This window comes from Mastigoproctus giganteus, chromosome 4, assembly GCF_048544385.1.
Source record: "Mastigoproctus giganteus isolate SK-2022 chromosome 4, ASM4854438v1, whole genome shotgun sequence".
Classification (NCBI taxonomy): Eukaryota; Metazoa; Arthropoda; class Arachnida; order Uropygi; family Thelyphonidae; genus Mastigoproctus; species Mastigoproctus giganteus.
Window position 1 is genome coordinate 171,755,910 of NC_143578.1, and position 17,972 is coordinate 171,773,881.

Sequence of the window (17,972 nt, forward strand, 5' to 3'; positions counted from 1 at the left end):
CGAGAACGAAATGAATTCTACCCGGCTAGTGAGAAAACTACATTTACGATGCAGAAGCAATAAATCAGACTCTCAAACCAGCTAATCTTTGATGAGCAGAGGAAGGAATAAACGCGCTTGTCATGCGCAGTTGGATATCCTCCTTCCGGTTATGAACTGACAGGGTGTACCCCGGTGAAGAGAGAAATTCGGCTTTATGCTCATCGATGCTCTGCTAGTTGTCTCGAAAATATATACTATCGGTAGTCACGAAAGGGTGTATCAAAATGATGGTAAAACGGAAATATCTGTATTAAAATTCCCGTTGTCTGCAGTGGAGCAGAGTTACATCTGCAATATAACTTTCCAGCCTTTTAAGTGTTTTTTTTTTTTTTTTTTGCAATGCAATTGTGTCTGATGATTTTGCCATGTTCGCCGTCTGCTATTGACTTTTATTTGGAGTGCTACGTTTATCTTCATTTTTATTGAGTACTTAAATAAGATTCATCAACCAAATCCAATTTTTCTCCACAGTGAGCAATTTTTACGCAACTCCCGATTTGGATAATTTTGAAACAGTACACTGTGACGACTGCAATTTGGCTACATCTTTAAAAACACTGTTCCAGTACACGTCGATATCTAATTACGTCAGTCGATTAATTTAATGACATTACGAATAGCCAGATCATAATATACTCTACAAAATAACGTATGTCGGATTACAAGTTGGTTATGAAACGTTGATAAGTGCTAATTTTTGGTGGAACATTCCCCACAACCACCGGATGAAAAACACTGTTCTAAACAACTACCCAAAAAACTGAAAACCACCTCCAGGTTGTTTTCTCCAGAAGCCTTCTACAACCGTAAAAGTAAGTCAAAGTAAACCAAGTCAAATTGGAAAACGTTTTTTGGGGACTGACTATTATATGATTAGTGGTATCCTACAAATCACTTCTTGGATTACTGCGAACATCAGTGGATGTTAGAGAAAGCACTAGAGGTCAGAATATTCTTGACCTCGTCATTACTAACGAATCAGATGACATCGCAGGGCTTAAAGGGAAGTGATCACGAATCGTTATTTGGAAGATGAAGAAAGATGTTGCAGTAGTTAAACGTAAAGGCAGGTTTCAACTTCAGAAGAGGAGCTTTGACAGTTTAAGGCGCTACATGTCATATATTAAATGGGCGAATTGCCGAGTGAGGGCGAATACATTTGAATTATGGAATATTTTTAAAGCAAAAATCACACACGCCACGAAGCGTACATTAAGAAAATGTTGCAGGAGGAGGATGCCGAAAACAGTGGAGGAAGAAAGCGATCTGGGAGTTATGATGCCAGCAGATATGAAAATTTCTGAGCAGTGTTGGCAGGCAGCCAGGAAAAGCCCATGGGGGCCTATCGATGATTTATCGAATGTTATCAAGAGTCGTAATCCCACTGTATAAGGCAATTGTAAGACCACTACTGTGTTCAACTGTGGAGACCCTCAACTGAAAAAAGACATTGACTTTCTTGAAAGGGTCCAAAGACGGGCAACTCGAGTAGTGAGATTGGCAGAAGGACGACCGTACGAGGAAAGACTCCGATTATGCGGGCTACACAGCTTGAAAACCAGGGACCTCAGAAATGGCCTGATTAAGGTTTACACAAGTGGCAATCACTTTTTAAATGTCTGCGATGGAAGACTGGATCGGCATCAAGATCTTTCCGAATTCGAACGGGGAATTACTGTGAGGCAAGACATATAGATTCCAGTATCTTGACAATTGACAATAGTCAACAAGGTTAAGTGCTCCCGTTCTCTGGTGTTACGAGTCTACCGTGACTGGCTCAGTAAGCGGTCGAACAACCAGCCAAAGGTCACACATGGTCGATGCCCGTGATGAGCGTCGTGTGTCTCGTCTTGTAACACAGCAGCGGCTCAGCACAGTGACCCAGCTAACTACCCATTACAAGTAGGAACAGCACGACCAATATCCACATGGACTTTGTGGTTAGTGTTACATGATAAGCGACACCAGGGGTACTGCCCTCAACTGTGCGTAATGAACTCTGTGTAAAAATCAGAGAGAGAGAGAGAGAGTGGAGATTGTGTGTGTTGAGAGTCTAACGGCACCAGGGGTATCTCCCACCTCCGCGTAGTATACATTGTGGTGTGATACAGAACACTGTAGAGGCCAGAGGTTTAAGTGTATGGATATTGTGGTGTGTAATGTTTTGTACCGTTATTCATCTGGCCTTTTAGCCGTTGGGTTCCTAATGGAAACCAACGGCTAAAATGCATCGGCTTCTGTGGCCATAATGTACGTCCAAAGTTTTTGCATTTTACTCTGATCCTAGCCCGAGGCGGGATTCGAACCCGCGACCTTTGGGTTGCCAGGCAGGCACTTTACCCACCTGGCTAGCCCGGTCAGTGTTGGTTGTTGTGGCGTTTTAGGCGGATCAGCAACTTAGTCCACATTGCGCTGTATAAGTATCTTCCTTCCCTTCATAACGTATGGATTTGGGGATCTGGTTTCGCAGGGCAACTCTCAACAACAACCAACATAAACCACCCTTCTTAACTATTACTAGGGCCTGCTGCATGGTCAGTACCCTGTCCCTACAGATTCTTGCTGGCGTCCGTCCGCTCGATCTGAAGGTTATTTGCCGACCGGGCCTGCCTGCAACCCAAAGGTCGCGGGTTCGATTCTCGCCTCGGGCTTGGATCAAAGTACTGCAAAAAAACCTTGGGAGGTGCATTATGGCCACAGAAGCCTATGCGCCAACAACTACAAAAAAAAAAAAAAAAAAGGTTATTCGCCGGGGCTGTTGTTGTTGTTTGGTTTTTAGGAGCATTAGCAACTAAGGCTATATTGCTCCAGGGATATGCGGTGGTCATTCCCTGACCTTTCTGCATCCTCCGTATTTGGTGGTGATGGGCTCGAACCCCGGTCTAATCAAGATGCGTGTGTTACGCACTGCTGCTCCTGCCCACCTGGCTACGGAGGCACCATTCGCCGGGACGTCTACTACTGTCTACCAAGGGGCATACCAACAACTATCCTCGGACACTCCATCAGTAACCTGAACGAAATTAGAGAGGAAAGGAAAAAAATTTACACCATATTACTTCAGACCTGGCAGGACAGATGGGCTGACTGGCCCCATTATTAAGAAATTTATGATGTAAATGCCGTTTTTCCCAAGTCTCCAAATTGGTTCCCTCCCGATCTTTATCCCACCTACCTCATTACCGGACATAGATCAATAAACCACAAACTAACATCCATGGGAATCATAGACAACCCCTACTGTGCATGTGGTGAAACAGAAGACTGAACCTATCTGCTATATACCTGTCAACGTTATGAGGACCTCCGCAGCATCCTGTTTACACGTATACAAGACATCCTTCAAGGAAATGAGCACCTATACATCACAGAAGAAAGCTGCTACTACGAGCTTACTAAGTTTGCGAAGCACTCTTCACCAGATGGAACACCCATTGCCAACTCAGAATAGGAACACTCGAAACATCTGTATCGAGACCTCATCTTTCCTAACGTAACTGGCCAACCGGACTTCACTTGGGCAGGATTAAGTTGTCTTCGGGCCACCTTAACCCCAATGGTGACTTCCACCCAGCTCTCTTGCTGTGTGTCTTATCTATCCTCCCCTATGGGGTCCCATAGGGGAGGATAGATAAGATCCTTTTCCCCCTTTCGCTTGACGGAGCTTAGTTCTCCACTGATTACTTAGAGAATGCTTTTGTCTACATTCTCCATATTTTTAGTTATACCCTCCCCCTCTTGCGTACATTCTGTATTACCCCCGACTACTTTTTTTTTTTTTTTTGTTTCCGTCCAAAAAAAAACCAAAAGATTATATTTAGGCTACCAGAGTAGTAAATTCATCTACCGTGCTGTGTCTTATGTCTGTTAATTGCGTGTGCTCTCTGGTTTATTTGTCTGTTTGCTGGACGAAAAACCCCAGTTTCCCAGGAAAAACCTTGCTATCTATGCCTGAGACCGACTAACTCATCCACGAAGTGAAAAAAAGCCCATTAAAGTTCCTCGCGTCATCGACGGGATTCGAACCCGGGCCTTTTCCATCCGGCGAGGGGTGGACGGTGACAATACCACTGTGCTACCATGCAGACTTTGTCTTCGTTCAGGAATCTCAGGCGACTCTGGCGGAGACAAGCTAGATAATAATGGGCAGCCTGGAATAATGGGAACACCTAGCTTTCTGTCATCACCGATCAAGTACACCCCGGAGTCCATCGCCAATATCCTAAATGGAATATTCCAGGAACCACCTACACTAGTGCTGCCTAAACAGCAGGAAATATGTGATGCAAATCAAAATTACACAACGCAACGCAACAGCCTCCTTTCACTATGAATGAGCTACGGGCCGCGGCACTGAAAATTAGGAACAAAAGATGCCCTGGCCCGGAAATAGAACCAGAGATACTTAAAAAAGACTGTGGCATATGAGCCTGAACTCCTCCTCTATCACTTTAACACCTGCCTGCAAGCAGGGACATATCCAACACACTGGAAGACAGGCAACCTGAAGCTGATCTTAAAAAATTCTGCCAAGCAACCTGACCAACCAGACTCATACTGTCCTGTAGCCCTTCTTTCAACCTTAAGTAAATTGTACGAAAAATTACTTCACAGCCCACTACACTGCAGCAAACCTCACTAACCCTAATCATTTGGGGTTCAGGCATGGTCTGTCAACCATAGAAGCCATCCAGAAACTTCAGACTGAGGCACAACAATGTACCAAGAAATATTTTTCTTGGTTGACTTCGCCAGGGCGTTCAACTCACTTTGGTGGCCGAGCGTCCTCGCCAGACTCTGGATGGCAGAAACCCCCACCCCTTAACCTCTACCAGAGCATAATTACCTACCTGAATGATAGGAGTGACAAAGAGCATCCACAGGAGCTGCCCACAGGGATCGGTCCTGGTGCCGCTTCTGTGGAACATAGGCTTTGATGAATTTCTTGCAATGAACCTGAGGGGAGATTGGATCCCAGGCCTTTGCTGATGACCTAGTCCTGACCGTGACGGTGGACTCAAGGGCATGACTGGAGGCCCTGGTCAACCACGTGCTGGAGATCCTGCAGGAATGAACGACGACTCGCTGCCTAAAGATATCATCAACGAAGACTTGCTAAATCGTACTGAAGGGCACGGTTGATATCAGAAGACCACCCCAAATTAAGCTCCAAGGGAACACGATAAAGCTGATGAAACAAAATATCTCGGACTTATCATAGACAACAACCTGTCCTTTTAACCGCACCTCCTATACTTAAAAGAAAAAAATAAGGAAATACGCGACCATGATTTCCAGGGTGTCAAGGCGAGACTGGGGACTAAAAAGATGCACCCTCCCTCCCTGTACTAAAAGGTGGATTTCATCCCTGTGATAACCTACGGAGCACCCATATGGTACAAGAAAGTGATCACCGTGGTTAATAGAAAACTTCTCGACACTATACAGTGAACCATACTCCTTACCATAACAAGAGCCTGCAGAACAGTGAACATGCACTCCTTGCAGATCCTGGCTGGGCCCTGTCGCTAGACCTGGAGGTCGTGCGTTGCGGTATGTTATACCACCTTTCCAAAGGGAAAACAACAATCTTGATTGGATATACCACAGACCTGGCAAATGTCTGTAATACAGAAAAGAAGCGACTGCTGATGCATTTACAGCACGTGTGGCAGAACCATTGGTCCGCATCCACAAAGGGAGAATTTATGAAAAAAGTCACACCGCACGTGAGAGAGAGAGAGAGAGAGAGAGAGAGAGAGAGAGAGAGAGAGAGAGAGAGAGAGAGAGAGAGAGAGAGAGTGTGTGTGTATCCCAATTCTCTCCCCACATGGTTTTCCCCAGGGCTAAATGCAACCTTCTTGCACGGACCGATAAAGGCCAAACTTACAGCGCTTGGGATTATTGAAGGTGGAACGTGCACCTGCGGTGAAGGAAAATCATGGAAACACTTTATGTACGAATGCACAATATACGAAGACCTAAGATGTGTACTCATTACGCAAACCATATACCTGCCTAAAAACCGGGAACACCAACTCCTTGAATCCGAGGATGAATATAAAGCCTTCAGCAAATATGCACAAAAACTATTTGCAAGAAGAAGACAGCAAGTGGCTCTGTAAAACAACACGCGGAACGCGCTACGAGCACACGGACGGACACAGTCAAGTAAAGGAGACAGAACCATGGAGCTGACAGAAGCTGCTACCTGATGATGCAGGGAATCACCAAGCAGAACTACAAACCCAAGGATTAAAGTACACCTTGTTGACAATACACCAATGAACTGAAAGAACAAACGTCCCACGAGCGACCGCAAGACTGACCCTCACTGTACTTTTGCTGAGCTATATCAGAGCTCTGACCTCCACCCACTCAAGTAACAGCTGGATGGGGGGGATCACCAGCATGAGGACCAAGAACCTCCCGGGCCTAACCTACAACAATACGTCCACATAGATGAAGATGACTCCACCTACAAATGGATGAAACTGCACCTCAAGTGCAACCAAAGCCTATATGGCCCTGACCACACCGGCCGGGAATCTGGTCCCATGAGTGACTCCCACAAATTCTGGTGACCTGGATAGGAATAGCATGACAGCAAAAGAGAGAAGCAGCAGCATTGTTGTATGGCCAAATTGGCTTTCCTGACTTTTCCTATCCTATCTGTAGTCCTATCTTTTCCCTCCACCTGGTGGGGGAGGAGACAGTTTCCATGGTCTCCTCCCTCCCCGCTGCCTCCCCGTTCTTTGCCTGGTGAGGCATGGGCCTGCCTCACTAACAATCTTTTCCCCATTTTTTTTTCTTTTTTTCCTCTTCCCTTTTTTTCATCTATTTTATTTTATTTATTATTTTTTTTCCTTCTTCCTCTTCCCTTTTTTTTTTCTCTTCATCCCTTATTTTATTTATTTTTTTTTCTTTCTTTCTTCCTCTTCCACTTCCCTTTTTTTTTCTCTTCCCTTTTTTTCTTTCCCAAAATTTTTATTTTATTTATTATTTTTTTAATTATAAATATATTACGGGACCTTTTTTTTATTTTATTTATTTATTTTTTATTATTATTTTTTTTTCCCCTCTGGAGTGGGCCCTCGGAGGAATCTGGCCAACCTTTTGGCAACATCAGGTGAGTCAGAGTCTCGAATTGAGACACTACGAACACAATTGGGACTGGCCCACCTTCCTGTGGTGTGGACGAGTACCCAGAATCATCTCTCCAGGTGACTGATACTTCTGGGTAGCCAAGTGGCCAGACACAACAACAGAATACAGACAAACCTCCGTCACACACAACTGGCCCATTGGTAGTGATACCGTTCTTCACAGAGATACGAAGCGAAGCTGAACCGACGTTCTAGGAGCCGCCCTTTACAAAAACACATGTCCTCATGACAATCTGGGGGCACCTTCTCTATCGTCCCCATACCTCTGCCTTTCACCCCATCAGCCTGATTTTATACGCTAGAGATGTCCTACACTGTAAAACTAACGATGTCAAGGATTCAAGGAGTTGGTGTTCCCGGTTTTTAGGCAGGTATATGGTTTGCGTAATGAGTATAAATTAAACTAAGTAGGCAAACTTTTAGGCCTTACAGAATCTACCCGTACGATGCTTTTTTTTTTTTTTAAGGCCTTAGCCAGCCACTGAAATCCCAGGAAACTAGGTGGCAGGGCCTGCCAGAGTAAAAATTTCAAACTACTGTGTACCTGGTCTGCCTCCACGAGGCCAAGTGTGGGCAATGGGCCCCTGCAGGGGTCTAGCGGCTAAATGGCAGAAGAACAACGATACACAACACTACACTTACAAAATCCATACACTTTTAAATCTCTGGCCTTTACAGTGAACTATTACACCCACAATGAAAGCAACACGGAGATGGGGGAACCCATGGTGCCGTCAGGCACGAATACACTTTACACAATGACATTGTATCCAGTCAAATCCGGCGTCAAACCAACGAGAAAACACCCCATGGCACAAGGCCCGACAGGTTTCTAACTGGTTTCAGGAACATGACAATGAACTCAACCGAACTGAACCCAGTTGAGCATGTTTGAGACCGACTGGCAAAGGTTGTTGTTGTTGTTATTTTGTTTTTAGGAGCATTAGCAACTAACTACATATTGCGCCGGAGATATGCGGTGGTCATTCCCTGACCTTCTGCATTCTCCGTTTTTGGTGGTTACCGGGCTCAAACCCCGGTCTAATCAAGAAGCGTGTGCTACGCACTGCTGCTCCTGCCCACCTGGCTACGGAGGCGCCGACTGGCAAAGGACATTTTATGGTACCACCACTATGATAGTGCTACCCATAGGACGCCCTGGCATAGGTAACGCTATCATAGAACACCCTGCTAACCACCCTGCTAACACCTTGTGGAGTCCATGTCAAGACGTGTACGGGCTGTACACGTCTTGACATGGGAAAAAATTTAGGGGAAAAAAAGGTGATCCCATAAGGTATTAGCAGTATTCGATGTCTCTAAAGTGCCTTAAAAATGTTGTTTTTTTATACTCCACCATACTAGGTCATGTGCAATATAGCCAAGCAGCTTTTGCGCCATAAAACCACAAACAACCTAGGTTGATTTAATTAAACTGATTTTAATTAATTAATTAAAATCAGAGTTAAATTAATTACTTTGACAATGAAACAGTCATTAACCATATTTAGTCGTATTTAACTGCTTTGTAGCAGTTATCCGTAACTACGTACTGTACTATTATTCTGTTTAAACTATTGTTATTGTATTCTAGTGACATTTGATCGGTTAAAAATCTATTTTTCTTACCATTACAGTACAATAGTTTTCAACAGCACTGAGGCTGTTTTCACTGTCCACTGAGTTTTATATTTATTTATTAGGAAAGATTTATTGTGATCCGTGTGGTTAGTGGTATTTTTAGTTTTGTCTTAAGATATTAGATTTCTTGAGCTATAATATATTAATTAAAAATTCTTAAAGAGACTAATTTTGATGAGATAATTATTACTGCTCCACGAAACCATTGTCCTTTCACTACCAAGGGCTGGGCAGAGAACACGGTGTGCTGTCAGTAGGGCTGGATTAGTAGGCCCTGAGCACTTTTATTCAGAAATGTGCTAAAGGGAAGAGGGTTAAAATGTATCTTCTATTTTAACACTGACTACAAATCACGTCGATTAACGTGACTCAAGTTCCAACTGTAATAAATGATAAATCACCTCAATTGAGACCATCACTTCGATTCTTCTAGTTTTGAGAACAGTCGCTAGATAGCGTATGCGTATTGAAATGAAGCTCCTAGAGTCGATTGCGCATATGTTTTCTCAGCTCTTTTTAGTTTAGTCAGTGAAAAGAGTGAAGCGTTGCTTTTTTTCAATTTTTCCCTTCCTTCGTAGGCCCTAGGCCTAAGAAATTTTTAGGGCCTACCTTAGAAAAATTTCTAAGGCACCATAGGAACTGTGCCTAATGGGAAATCCGGCCACAGCTGTGAGTAGATTAAAATCAATGAAATAAATTTTTGTTCCATACTCTACGCCAGCGTTTCCCAAACTTTCTGAGCCCACGCCTCCCTTGACCTGTAAAATTTTCCCGGCGCCTCCCTTGAAGTAAAACATCCATAATTATGCAATTTCTAGTGCTTCGGCAAAACTATAGTTTCTCCTATTGTGTGTGGTTTTTTACATTTCGCGATTCCGTAAGAAACTTGGTACGACGCTAGCAATGCATTTGATGGAACAAACTATTTTTTTGAAGGTTTGCTTTTGTTTATTAAACTCGTGTATATATTTTTTTATTTATATATGTTATGTTATGAAAATTACATTTGTGTTAAACTTTTCGCGCCTCCTTTTGCACTAGTTCGCGCCTCCCAGTTTGGAAATCGCTGCTCTACGCGATGGATGCATAGGCTATTGCATCCATCGCGTAGAGTTGTGTACAGTCTGTGCATCCATCAGCTGTACCCAGTGTTAGTACTATAAGCACACAATGTTAGCCCTGAGGATAATGCTGTAACTGGGTGTATCTGTTCCACGCAGACATAATGTGCTGCATAGAACGGATATACCAAGTGCGGGCCAGATGTGCCCTCATTAGCCATCATATGGATAATTAATACCTTTCATCCAATACTGAATGTGTCCGTGATTTTACACAGCTTCTTTCAATTTTTGCTTACATTACGGGGAAAAAAATTGTTAGTCGCGAATACGGGCCGCCGCTGGTAGCCGTCTCTGAATTTTTCGAGTCGACAGCCATAGATCGCACAGCTATGCCACAGTCTGCATCGATACAATTGTAACCTCCATTGCTGTTTTTAGAGATGCTCTTACCAACATCATGGTAAATGCCTAGGACCGAAGTGGGTATGATCGCCGTCCTTTCGCATTGTGCGAAACATCCTTGGTTCGTGACCTGTTCGGCGTGACGAACTGTTATTGATTTATTCATACTGTAGCCAAGTTTCTCCTCTCTGCCCCCAAGAAACCTGGGTTTTTCATTCAGCAAAGTGGCGAGCTGACTGTAAAATACGCCCGTTTTACAGGCGCAATATACTAACGCCTCCTAGCCTTGGTTGATTTGGCTCAAAAAGAAATGCCAACCTGACAGTTTTACTTCTTGTAAACTCACTATTACTCTTTCCAGCAATGGGCCGCAAAACACCAGCTAACAATTTCACCCATAAGGACCTCTTCAATCCTGCTTAAAGGAACCCTGCAATTGCGACGACCACCGCAAATAAAAATTGACAATGTCACCATTAAGTTTGTAAACCAACTTACCTAGGCGTGGTACTGAACAACAACCTCTCGTTCCAGCTGCACCTAAAGTACATAAGAAAAAAAATCAGTAGCTATTCTGCACTGGTAGCCAGAGTTACTAGGAAAGATTGGGGACTCAAAAAAAGAGCCCTGACGCTATATTACAGGACAACGTTTCTCCCAGCAATTACTTACGCCTCAGCAATTTGGTTCCCAAAAACTGCACTGGCAGTGAATAGAAGAATTCTGGACATGATCCGAAGGACCATACTCTTAACTACGACGCGTGCGTGTAGTACAGTGAGTACTCCAGCACTACAGGTACTCGCTGGAGCGCTTCCTTTGGACCTGGAGGTCGTTCGCACAGGTCTGCTATACTTGCTATCCAGGGGAGTGGCGGCCACACATCTGGACTGCACAACTGACCCAGCGAACAACCTAAAAACGGAAAAAACTAGATTACAGAACCACCTGCTAAAATTATGGCAGAGAAGATGGACGGAGACCACCAAGGGTGAGATAACCAGAAGATATCTACCTGACCTCCAGAAAATCTACCCAAAACAGCCGACCTGGTACTTCCCTGGGTACATTTGACATCTCTAATAACAGGACACGGACCCTACAATGAGAAGCTGCACGGATTCGGACTCAGTGAGGACCCAAACTGTACGTGCGGGGAGACAGAAAGCTGGAATCACATAGTGTACGAGTGCCCACAATATGAAGACCTCAGAGGGGTACTTATAACAAAAATAAGATACCTACCAAAAGGATTGGAATCCCATTTCATAGATACTGAGGATGAATATAGAGCATTATCCCAGTTCGCACAAGACCTCTTCATCAGGAGAAGGACATTAATACCATCTACAATGACTGACATCAAGTACCACTATTGAGACACCAGCCAGCACAATGTAAAGGCTGCAACTAAAGATGAGGGACACAAGCACAAGGACGGAGCTTGCCCCATGAGTAAAGAAACTTGAAACAATAGCTGCCAGTAGCCATATGGCGATCTGAAGAGGGCACTCTAGCCCCCTTCACCTTTATACCTTCCTTGGGGGGAGGGGGGACATTTTCGTCCTCCCCTCCTCTCCACCCTATATCTTCTACTCTGGTGGGACATGGGCATGTCCCACTGAAAACTGGGGCTACCTACTCTATTGGCCCCATATTTCTGTCTTTCTCCCCCCAGCCTTCTGCCTCTCTATCTATACGCTAGCGAAAGCCCTACATACCAAAAACTTAACATATCTAAATTACCTTACGCCCATAACTCGGCCTAGCAAAACTAAGCGATTCTACCCCTACGTCGACGCGCTTCTTTCTTTCTTTCTTTTTTTTTTTTTTTTTTAGGTCCTAGCTGCCGAAATCTCAGGAAATTAAGTGGCAGGACCTGCCAGAGTGAAACAGACTACTGGGTTCCTGGTCTGCCTCCACGGGGCGTAAGTGGGGCAACGTTGGGCCTCAGTAGGGGCCCAGCGGCTAAATGACCAGATGAACAACGGTACAAGGCATCACACATATACAAAGTCCATACACTTTTAAATCTCTGGCTTTTCCAGTCAACTGGTTCACCCACAATGTAAACTACGCGGAGATGGGGGGAACCCCTTGTGCCGTTTGACCCTAAACACACTTTACACTTATTACTCTTCCCGTAAGCCTATAGACAAGTTTATTTCCATATAGAATCAACAGGAGGCCCCCCACGTCGTGATATCTGATTTTCATAGAGCGCTGTAAGCCAGTAAACACCATTACTCTTCCACAATACAGAATCTTTCAAACGAACCTTATTTTTCGCCCTTGATCTGGGTTACAGTGTAACTGCTTCTCTGGTTGAAAAGATGCACTAGTTTCGAAGTCGTAACTCTTTTGTCAGAGTAGCTACTCTTCTTGCTAAATAAGCACTTTTCCCAAATTGCGTCACTTTTCATACTGCAATACACCACATAAATAACTTTGTCTCTTCCTCTTTCCTGTAGGATCATTCTTCTTATCTGGTTGGCTGTCGTAGTAATCAGCACCTTATATGAAATGTTCTACACTCTTTACCAAAAATTTTACATCGTACAGCCAAATGGAACGGCATCCATGGAAGTTCTTTGCGAAACTAAAGTTCCTTCCGAATCCAGAGGTATGTGTGCTGCATTTGTTGTAAGAATGTTCTTTCAGTTGCTTAACAACTTTATAAGAAATTAAGATATAAAAAACATAAAATATACATAAATATACAAATAAAAATAGATAAGTATATTGTATTATATTGCATAACCTAGTGTCGTTATCAAGAGTCGACTCAAAATTGCACAAAAAGGGAACAATATAGAGTCTCTGTTTCTAACGTAAAACCTTAAAACGTTCTTCTGTATTTCTTCTCCCTATTACTTATGTCATTTATATACACTGAATGGACAGAAATCATCGGATACCTACATACCTAGTAATGAGTAGGCCCACCTTTCGCCCGGATAAGAGGCAGTCACGGCGAGCCATTGAGTCCACTAGTTCACGAAAGCGTTCCACAGATATTTTCATCCATGCTTGCTGCTGTCCATAATTCCATCGCATTCCTGGGTGGAGGATCCAAAGCTTGAATGGACCTTTTCACAGCATCCCGAAGATGCTCCACAGGGTTCATGTCCAGTAATTGGAGAGGCCATTCCATGGTGGTAAAATCTGCTGAATGCTCTTCGAACTAGGTTCTAGTCACCACGGCTCTGTCGGGAGGCGAGAAAGAGTCCATTGCCCTGTGGGTGCACAATGATCATGAAGGGATGCAGATGGTCTGGAAGGATGGACACGTAACTTGGACCGTTCAGATATGAGTCTAGACGTACCAGAGGTTCCAACGTGTGCCAGTTGAACGCGCCCCATGTTTACCACGGTCTCATGAGTCATGAAATCATCATAACCTCAATACATCGTTGTGGAAGCAAACTTGACTTCGCATAGATATAGGGACGAGAACTGTAAGGCTTTCTGGGGGAACGATAATGCTCTTCTAAACAAGGCTCAACTGGTTGATGAATTCCTTCAAACTGAGGATATTCTTCGGGTGGAGGCCAGACAATTTTCGCCGCAGGCATTATTTATTTATTCATTTAACTAGTCCTGCTTTATTTATACTGTACATCCTGAAAGAGTCATAACGACTAGGATTTTGCTGCTCTGTACCTGTACTTTGTGCAAAACCTTTACATACGTATTTATAAACGGAGGTAATAAGTATCCATATAACACAAACAATATGAATACTCCCCAGTAGCCAAAAATATCAGTGATTTTTAACAAATTAATTTCGAAATATAAAAAAAAAAGAAATGAAAAGAATCTTAGTTCAATATTCAGTCTCTGAAGTCAGTTCCTCCTCGAGTTCAAATCAACTTTGTCTAAATATGAGAATGGATTTTTATTGCTGATGTCTGTTTCCTATAAATCATTGCTTTATAGTTTTTGTGCAGAGCTTTTCTAAGTCACTGCTGAGGACATCAGGCAACCAAGGAGTGGGTGGCTAAGAACTGAGAGGCCATGTTATTTATCACGGTGACACGCACACACATGGATAGTTGATGACAACACCATGTTCTGTTCGAGAAAAAGCGTAATTTTAAAATATCTAGGGTGGGCATGCGGTAGTATTTCGAGATTAAAGGGGCACAATTGACTGTATTCCTCGCCTCAGTTTGGAGTCTAAGTGGCAGTTGGAGAGAGAGAGAGTAGGGCGGGGGGACGCTCGGCTTTCATTCAGTGTTGGATTGTTAGTACTAGAAAGCATGGATTTTAGAAGGAACGTTTAAAAATTAAAATACAAGCAACATCTTAATTCTGGAAAAGTTATTAGCAGAGAGACTAGATGCGCCTAAAGTTGAAAATGTGATCAATCGCCCTAGGTTGACGCCAGCGAATAATAAACGGGAAAGAACCAAAAGACTCAAGCGTGACATGACGCAGTTCGACTCTCTGGGGAGATTCTTCCAGTGAATTCTGTTAAGTTTTTTAATAATTTAAACGTAGATCCAGAAAAACACATAAAATGTACAGAAAATAAATCTTTCGTAATGTGTACCGGCAGGTACAAATATAATAAGAATATTTATTTAATAATCACATGCTCTGTGTTTTATGATTTCAAATATTGTAAATAAGATTATGCAAATAAGCTTGTAAATATTGAAATAATGCAACCACACCCTCTAGCCATTTGCTGTTAATGGGTGTCTCGAAAGAGCAATAATAAAATTAAATTATACTGTATGTATGTATAGTCTGCGTGGGTAGCACAGTGGTATCGTCATCGTCCTCTCCACACCGGGTGGAAAAGACCCGGGTTCGAATTCCGTCGATGACGCGGAAAACTTTAATGGGCTTTTTTCACCCCATGGCTGAGTTAGTCGGTCTCAGGCGTAGAAAGCAAGGTTTTTTACCCAGAAACTGAGGTTTGTCGTCGAGCAAAACAGGCAAATCGACCAGAGAACACGCGCAATTTACAGACACAATAGACTTGGGTATATGAAATAACTTTCCTGGTGACCTTAATGTAATAGTTTGTTTGTATGTATATGTGTTCGCGTCTTTGTCAAAAGCCACACCGTTCGACATTTAGAGGAGTGAGTCATCGATACAGCATCCGATTTTTTTGCCAATGTTGTGACAAAGACAAAAGGGTTCCGAGACATTCGGACTAAAAAGGGTAGGTAGTCCGAATTATAGAATATATAATTACCCATGTGTAGAAATATTTTAAGGTTGCGGCTCATAAAAACAAGAAAATATGTTCACAGTCCAGAAAACAGTTAACTTAGATAGAACTAGGACTTGCGAAGAAAAGAAATTTTATGAAAATTTTTATATTTAAAACAAAATAGGATACAGAGTTAAAAAACAAAAAAAAATTTAAAAACCGAATAATGCAATTTTTAAAAAATAAACTGATTGTGTTCAACTTTAATAACTATAAATTTAATCTGTAGTTGCTTTTTTTTTTTTTTTTGAATAAATCGGAAATGTCTAGTTGAGTAGAAGTCATGCTTTAGAACTTAGAAATAGTTTTCGGGTTCCTCGTCAGAATCAGTAAATTTAATATGAGCATCGCACCAGCTTTTCGCATATTCCAGTTTTTTCCTTCTTTTCTTCTACTTTTTATTTACTTCTCCTTGAAATGCTGTTACCATGCACTTTGTTCTAGCCGCACAGTAATTTTCTTGTTCACATCTCTGGCTTGCTTTCGTTTTCTAGGCACACGAACCCAGCTGGTCGAGATGCTGAGGCTTTTGCAATTACTAATGACCTCGCACAGATTGTTCATTTACCTACAAGAATACCAGACAATCCTAACACACATCCAACATCCTTGATCTTTTTTTCTCACAAACAGCCCTTCTAAGTAAACCACGGTCCGTGTGAGTGGCCTTCTAGGCACCGCAGCTCACAACTTGGTGATGGTCTCTTCTCCAATGGAGCCTTTCGCTCGTGGCCATTTTCAACCTCTTCTTGTTTGGCATAACAAGAATGCAAAATGGAACAATCTGTAAGATTTCTTTTTTCTTTTCCTTGGGCGAAATAGTTTCAAATCTTCTGATATCATTTGCTCAGATCGGGTCAGTGAAATTATTCTTGTGGGGATGAAATCCTTCATTCCATACTCCACCTTAAAATCTTGTCTTTTATCTAAACCTTGGTTTTCCAATAAATGTGCTAAGGCCGTTCAAGAAATGCATATCGCAATTGGCTTGCATACAAATCTTCAGGTTCATTTTCTGCCTGCATGAAAGCCTGCAACAATTCATCATCATCAGCCATTTTCAATCCATTGCAGGATAAAGGCCTCTCCAGCAACTTTCCAGTCCCTTCTGTTTTAAGCACTGGCCATCCATTTACTACTCAAAAACTCATGAATTTCATCTATCCATCTCCGTCATTGCCTTCCAGGTTTTCTTCTAGCTCCTCTTGGATACCATTGTGTCCTGCCCAAGACCAGTTTAGTTCTTTAGTTTTGATAAGAATGTCCTTTACTTGAGTTTGCTGCCTAATCCATGTGTTTCTCTTCTTATCTAACAGTCTGATTCCCAATATAATTCGTTCCATTCTTCGCTGTGTAGTTCTTGGCTTCTCTTCCATTCTTTTGGTGAGTGCCCAAGTTTTGCTTCCATAAGTTATGTTGGGGAGTATACATTGGTTCATTATTTTACGTTTCGGACAAATTGGAATATTGCTCTGCAGTATGTGACTATATTTCCTGAATGCTATCCATCCAAATTTTATTCTTCTCTTGACTTCCATCCATTTATCATTATTACAGCTAATGACTTGTCCCAGATAAGTATATGACTCCGCCTTTTCAATTATTGCTCCTTCAATCATTATATCCCTTTCTGTGGCATACTTGTTCATCATTACTTTTGTTTTAGCCATATTCATCTTTAGTCCAAAATCCTTACTAACTCTGCATAACTGACTTAGATTTTCCTTTAATTCTTTGGGATCGTGACTTATGACCACAATGTCATTCGCAAATGGTTTAGGTACTCTCCATTCACATGACTGCTTTCTGCGACCAGTCTAATCTTCTGAAAGCTTCCTCGAGGGCAGCAGTAAACAACTTCGGAGATATTGTGTTCCCGTGTTGAACTCCTTTCTCAATTTTAAATTTCTTACTGTCTTTGTCTAGTCTAATAAAGGAAGTAGCATTCCCATATATTTTTTTCAAAATCATAATATGTGGGGTATCAATGCCTTGTCTTTGCAGTGCCCGAAACATTGCCTTATGCTGTATGGAGTGAAATGCCTTTTTCATAATCCATAAATGCCAGGCATAATGGTGTTTTATATTCATTTGCTTTCTCCATTAGCTATGAAATTACGTGCAGGTGATCCATAGTTGAGATCCTGTCCTAAAGCCAGCTTGCTCTTTAGGTTGATTCTCATCACTTATTCTTTCTAATCTGTTAGTAATGACCCTTGTGAACAAATTGTAGATGTGGGATGACAAGCTAATCGGTCTATAATTTCCAATTTCTGATTTATCTCCTTTCTTTCAGCAAAACTATAATTGCATTATTCCACTCCTTAGGCGTCACACCTTTTCGAGTGTATTTTGTGAGGAGTCATGAAAGTTTTTGTGTTATGTCTCTTCCTCCCAATTTTAACAACTCTACAGTAATTTCATCTT

The 17,972-nt window shown here is 42.4% G+C and overlaps 1 protein-coding gene across 13 annotated transcripts in view; it reads left to right on the forward strand.

Annotated features, from left to right (window-relative positions):
- Window positions 1–17,972, forward strand: part of LOC150087201 (bromodomain-containing protein 2-like) — a 736,023-nt gene that overhangs the window by 603,411 nt on the left and 114,640 nt on the right. For all 13 annotated transcript variants that reach the window (XM_090373020.1, XM_090373014.1, XM_090373018.1 and 10 more), the window contains one exon: window positions 12,787–12,938. In XM_090373020.1, coding sequence (XP_090229146.1) covers window positions 12,787–12,938 — 152 coding nt within the window. The remainder of the gene's footprint in view (window positions 1–12,786; window positions 12,939–17,972) is intronic.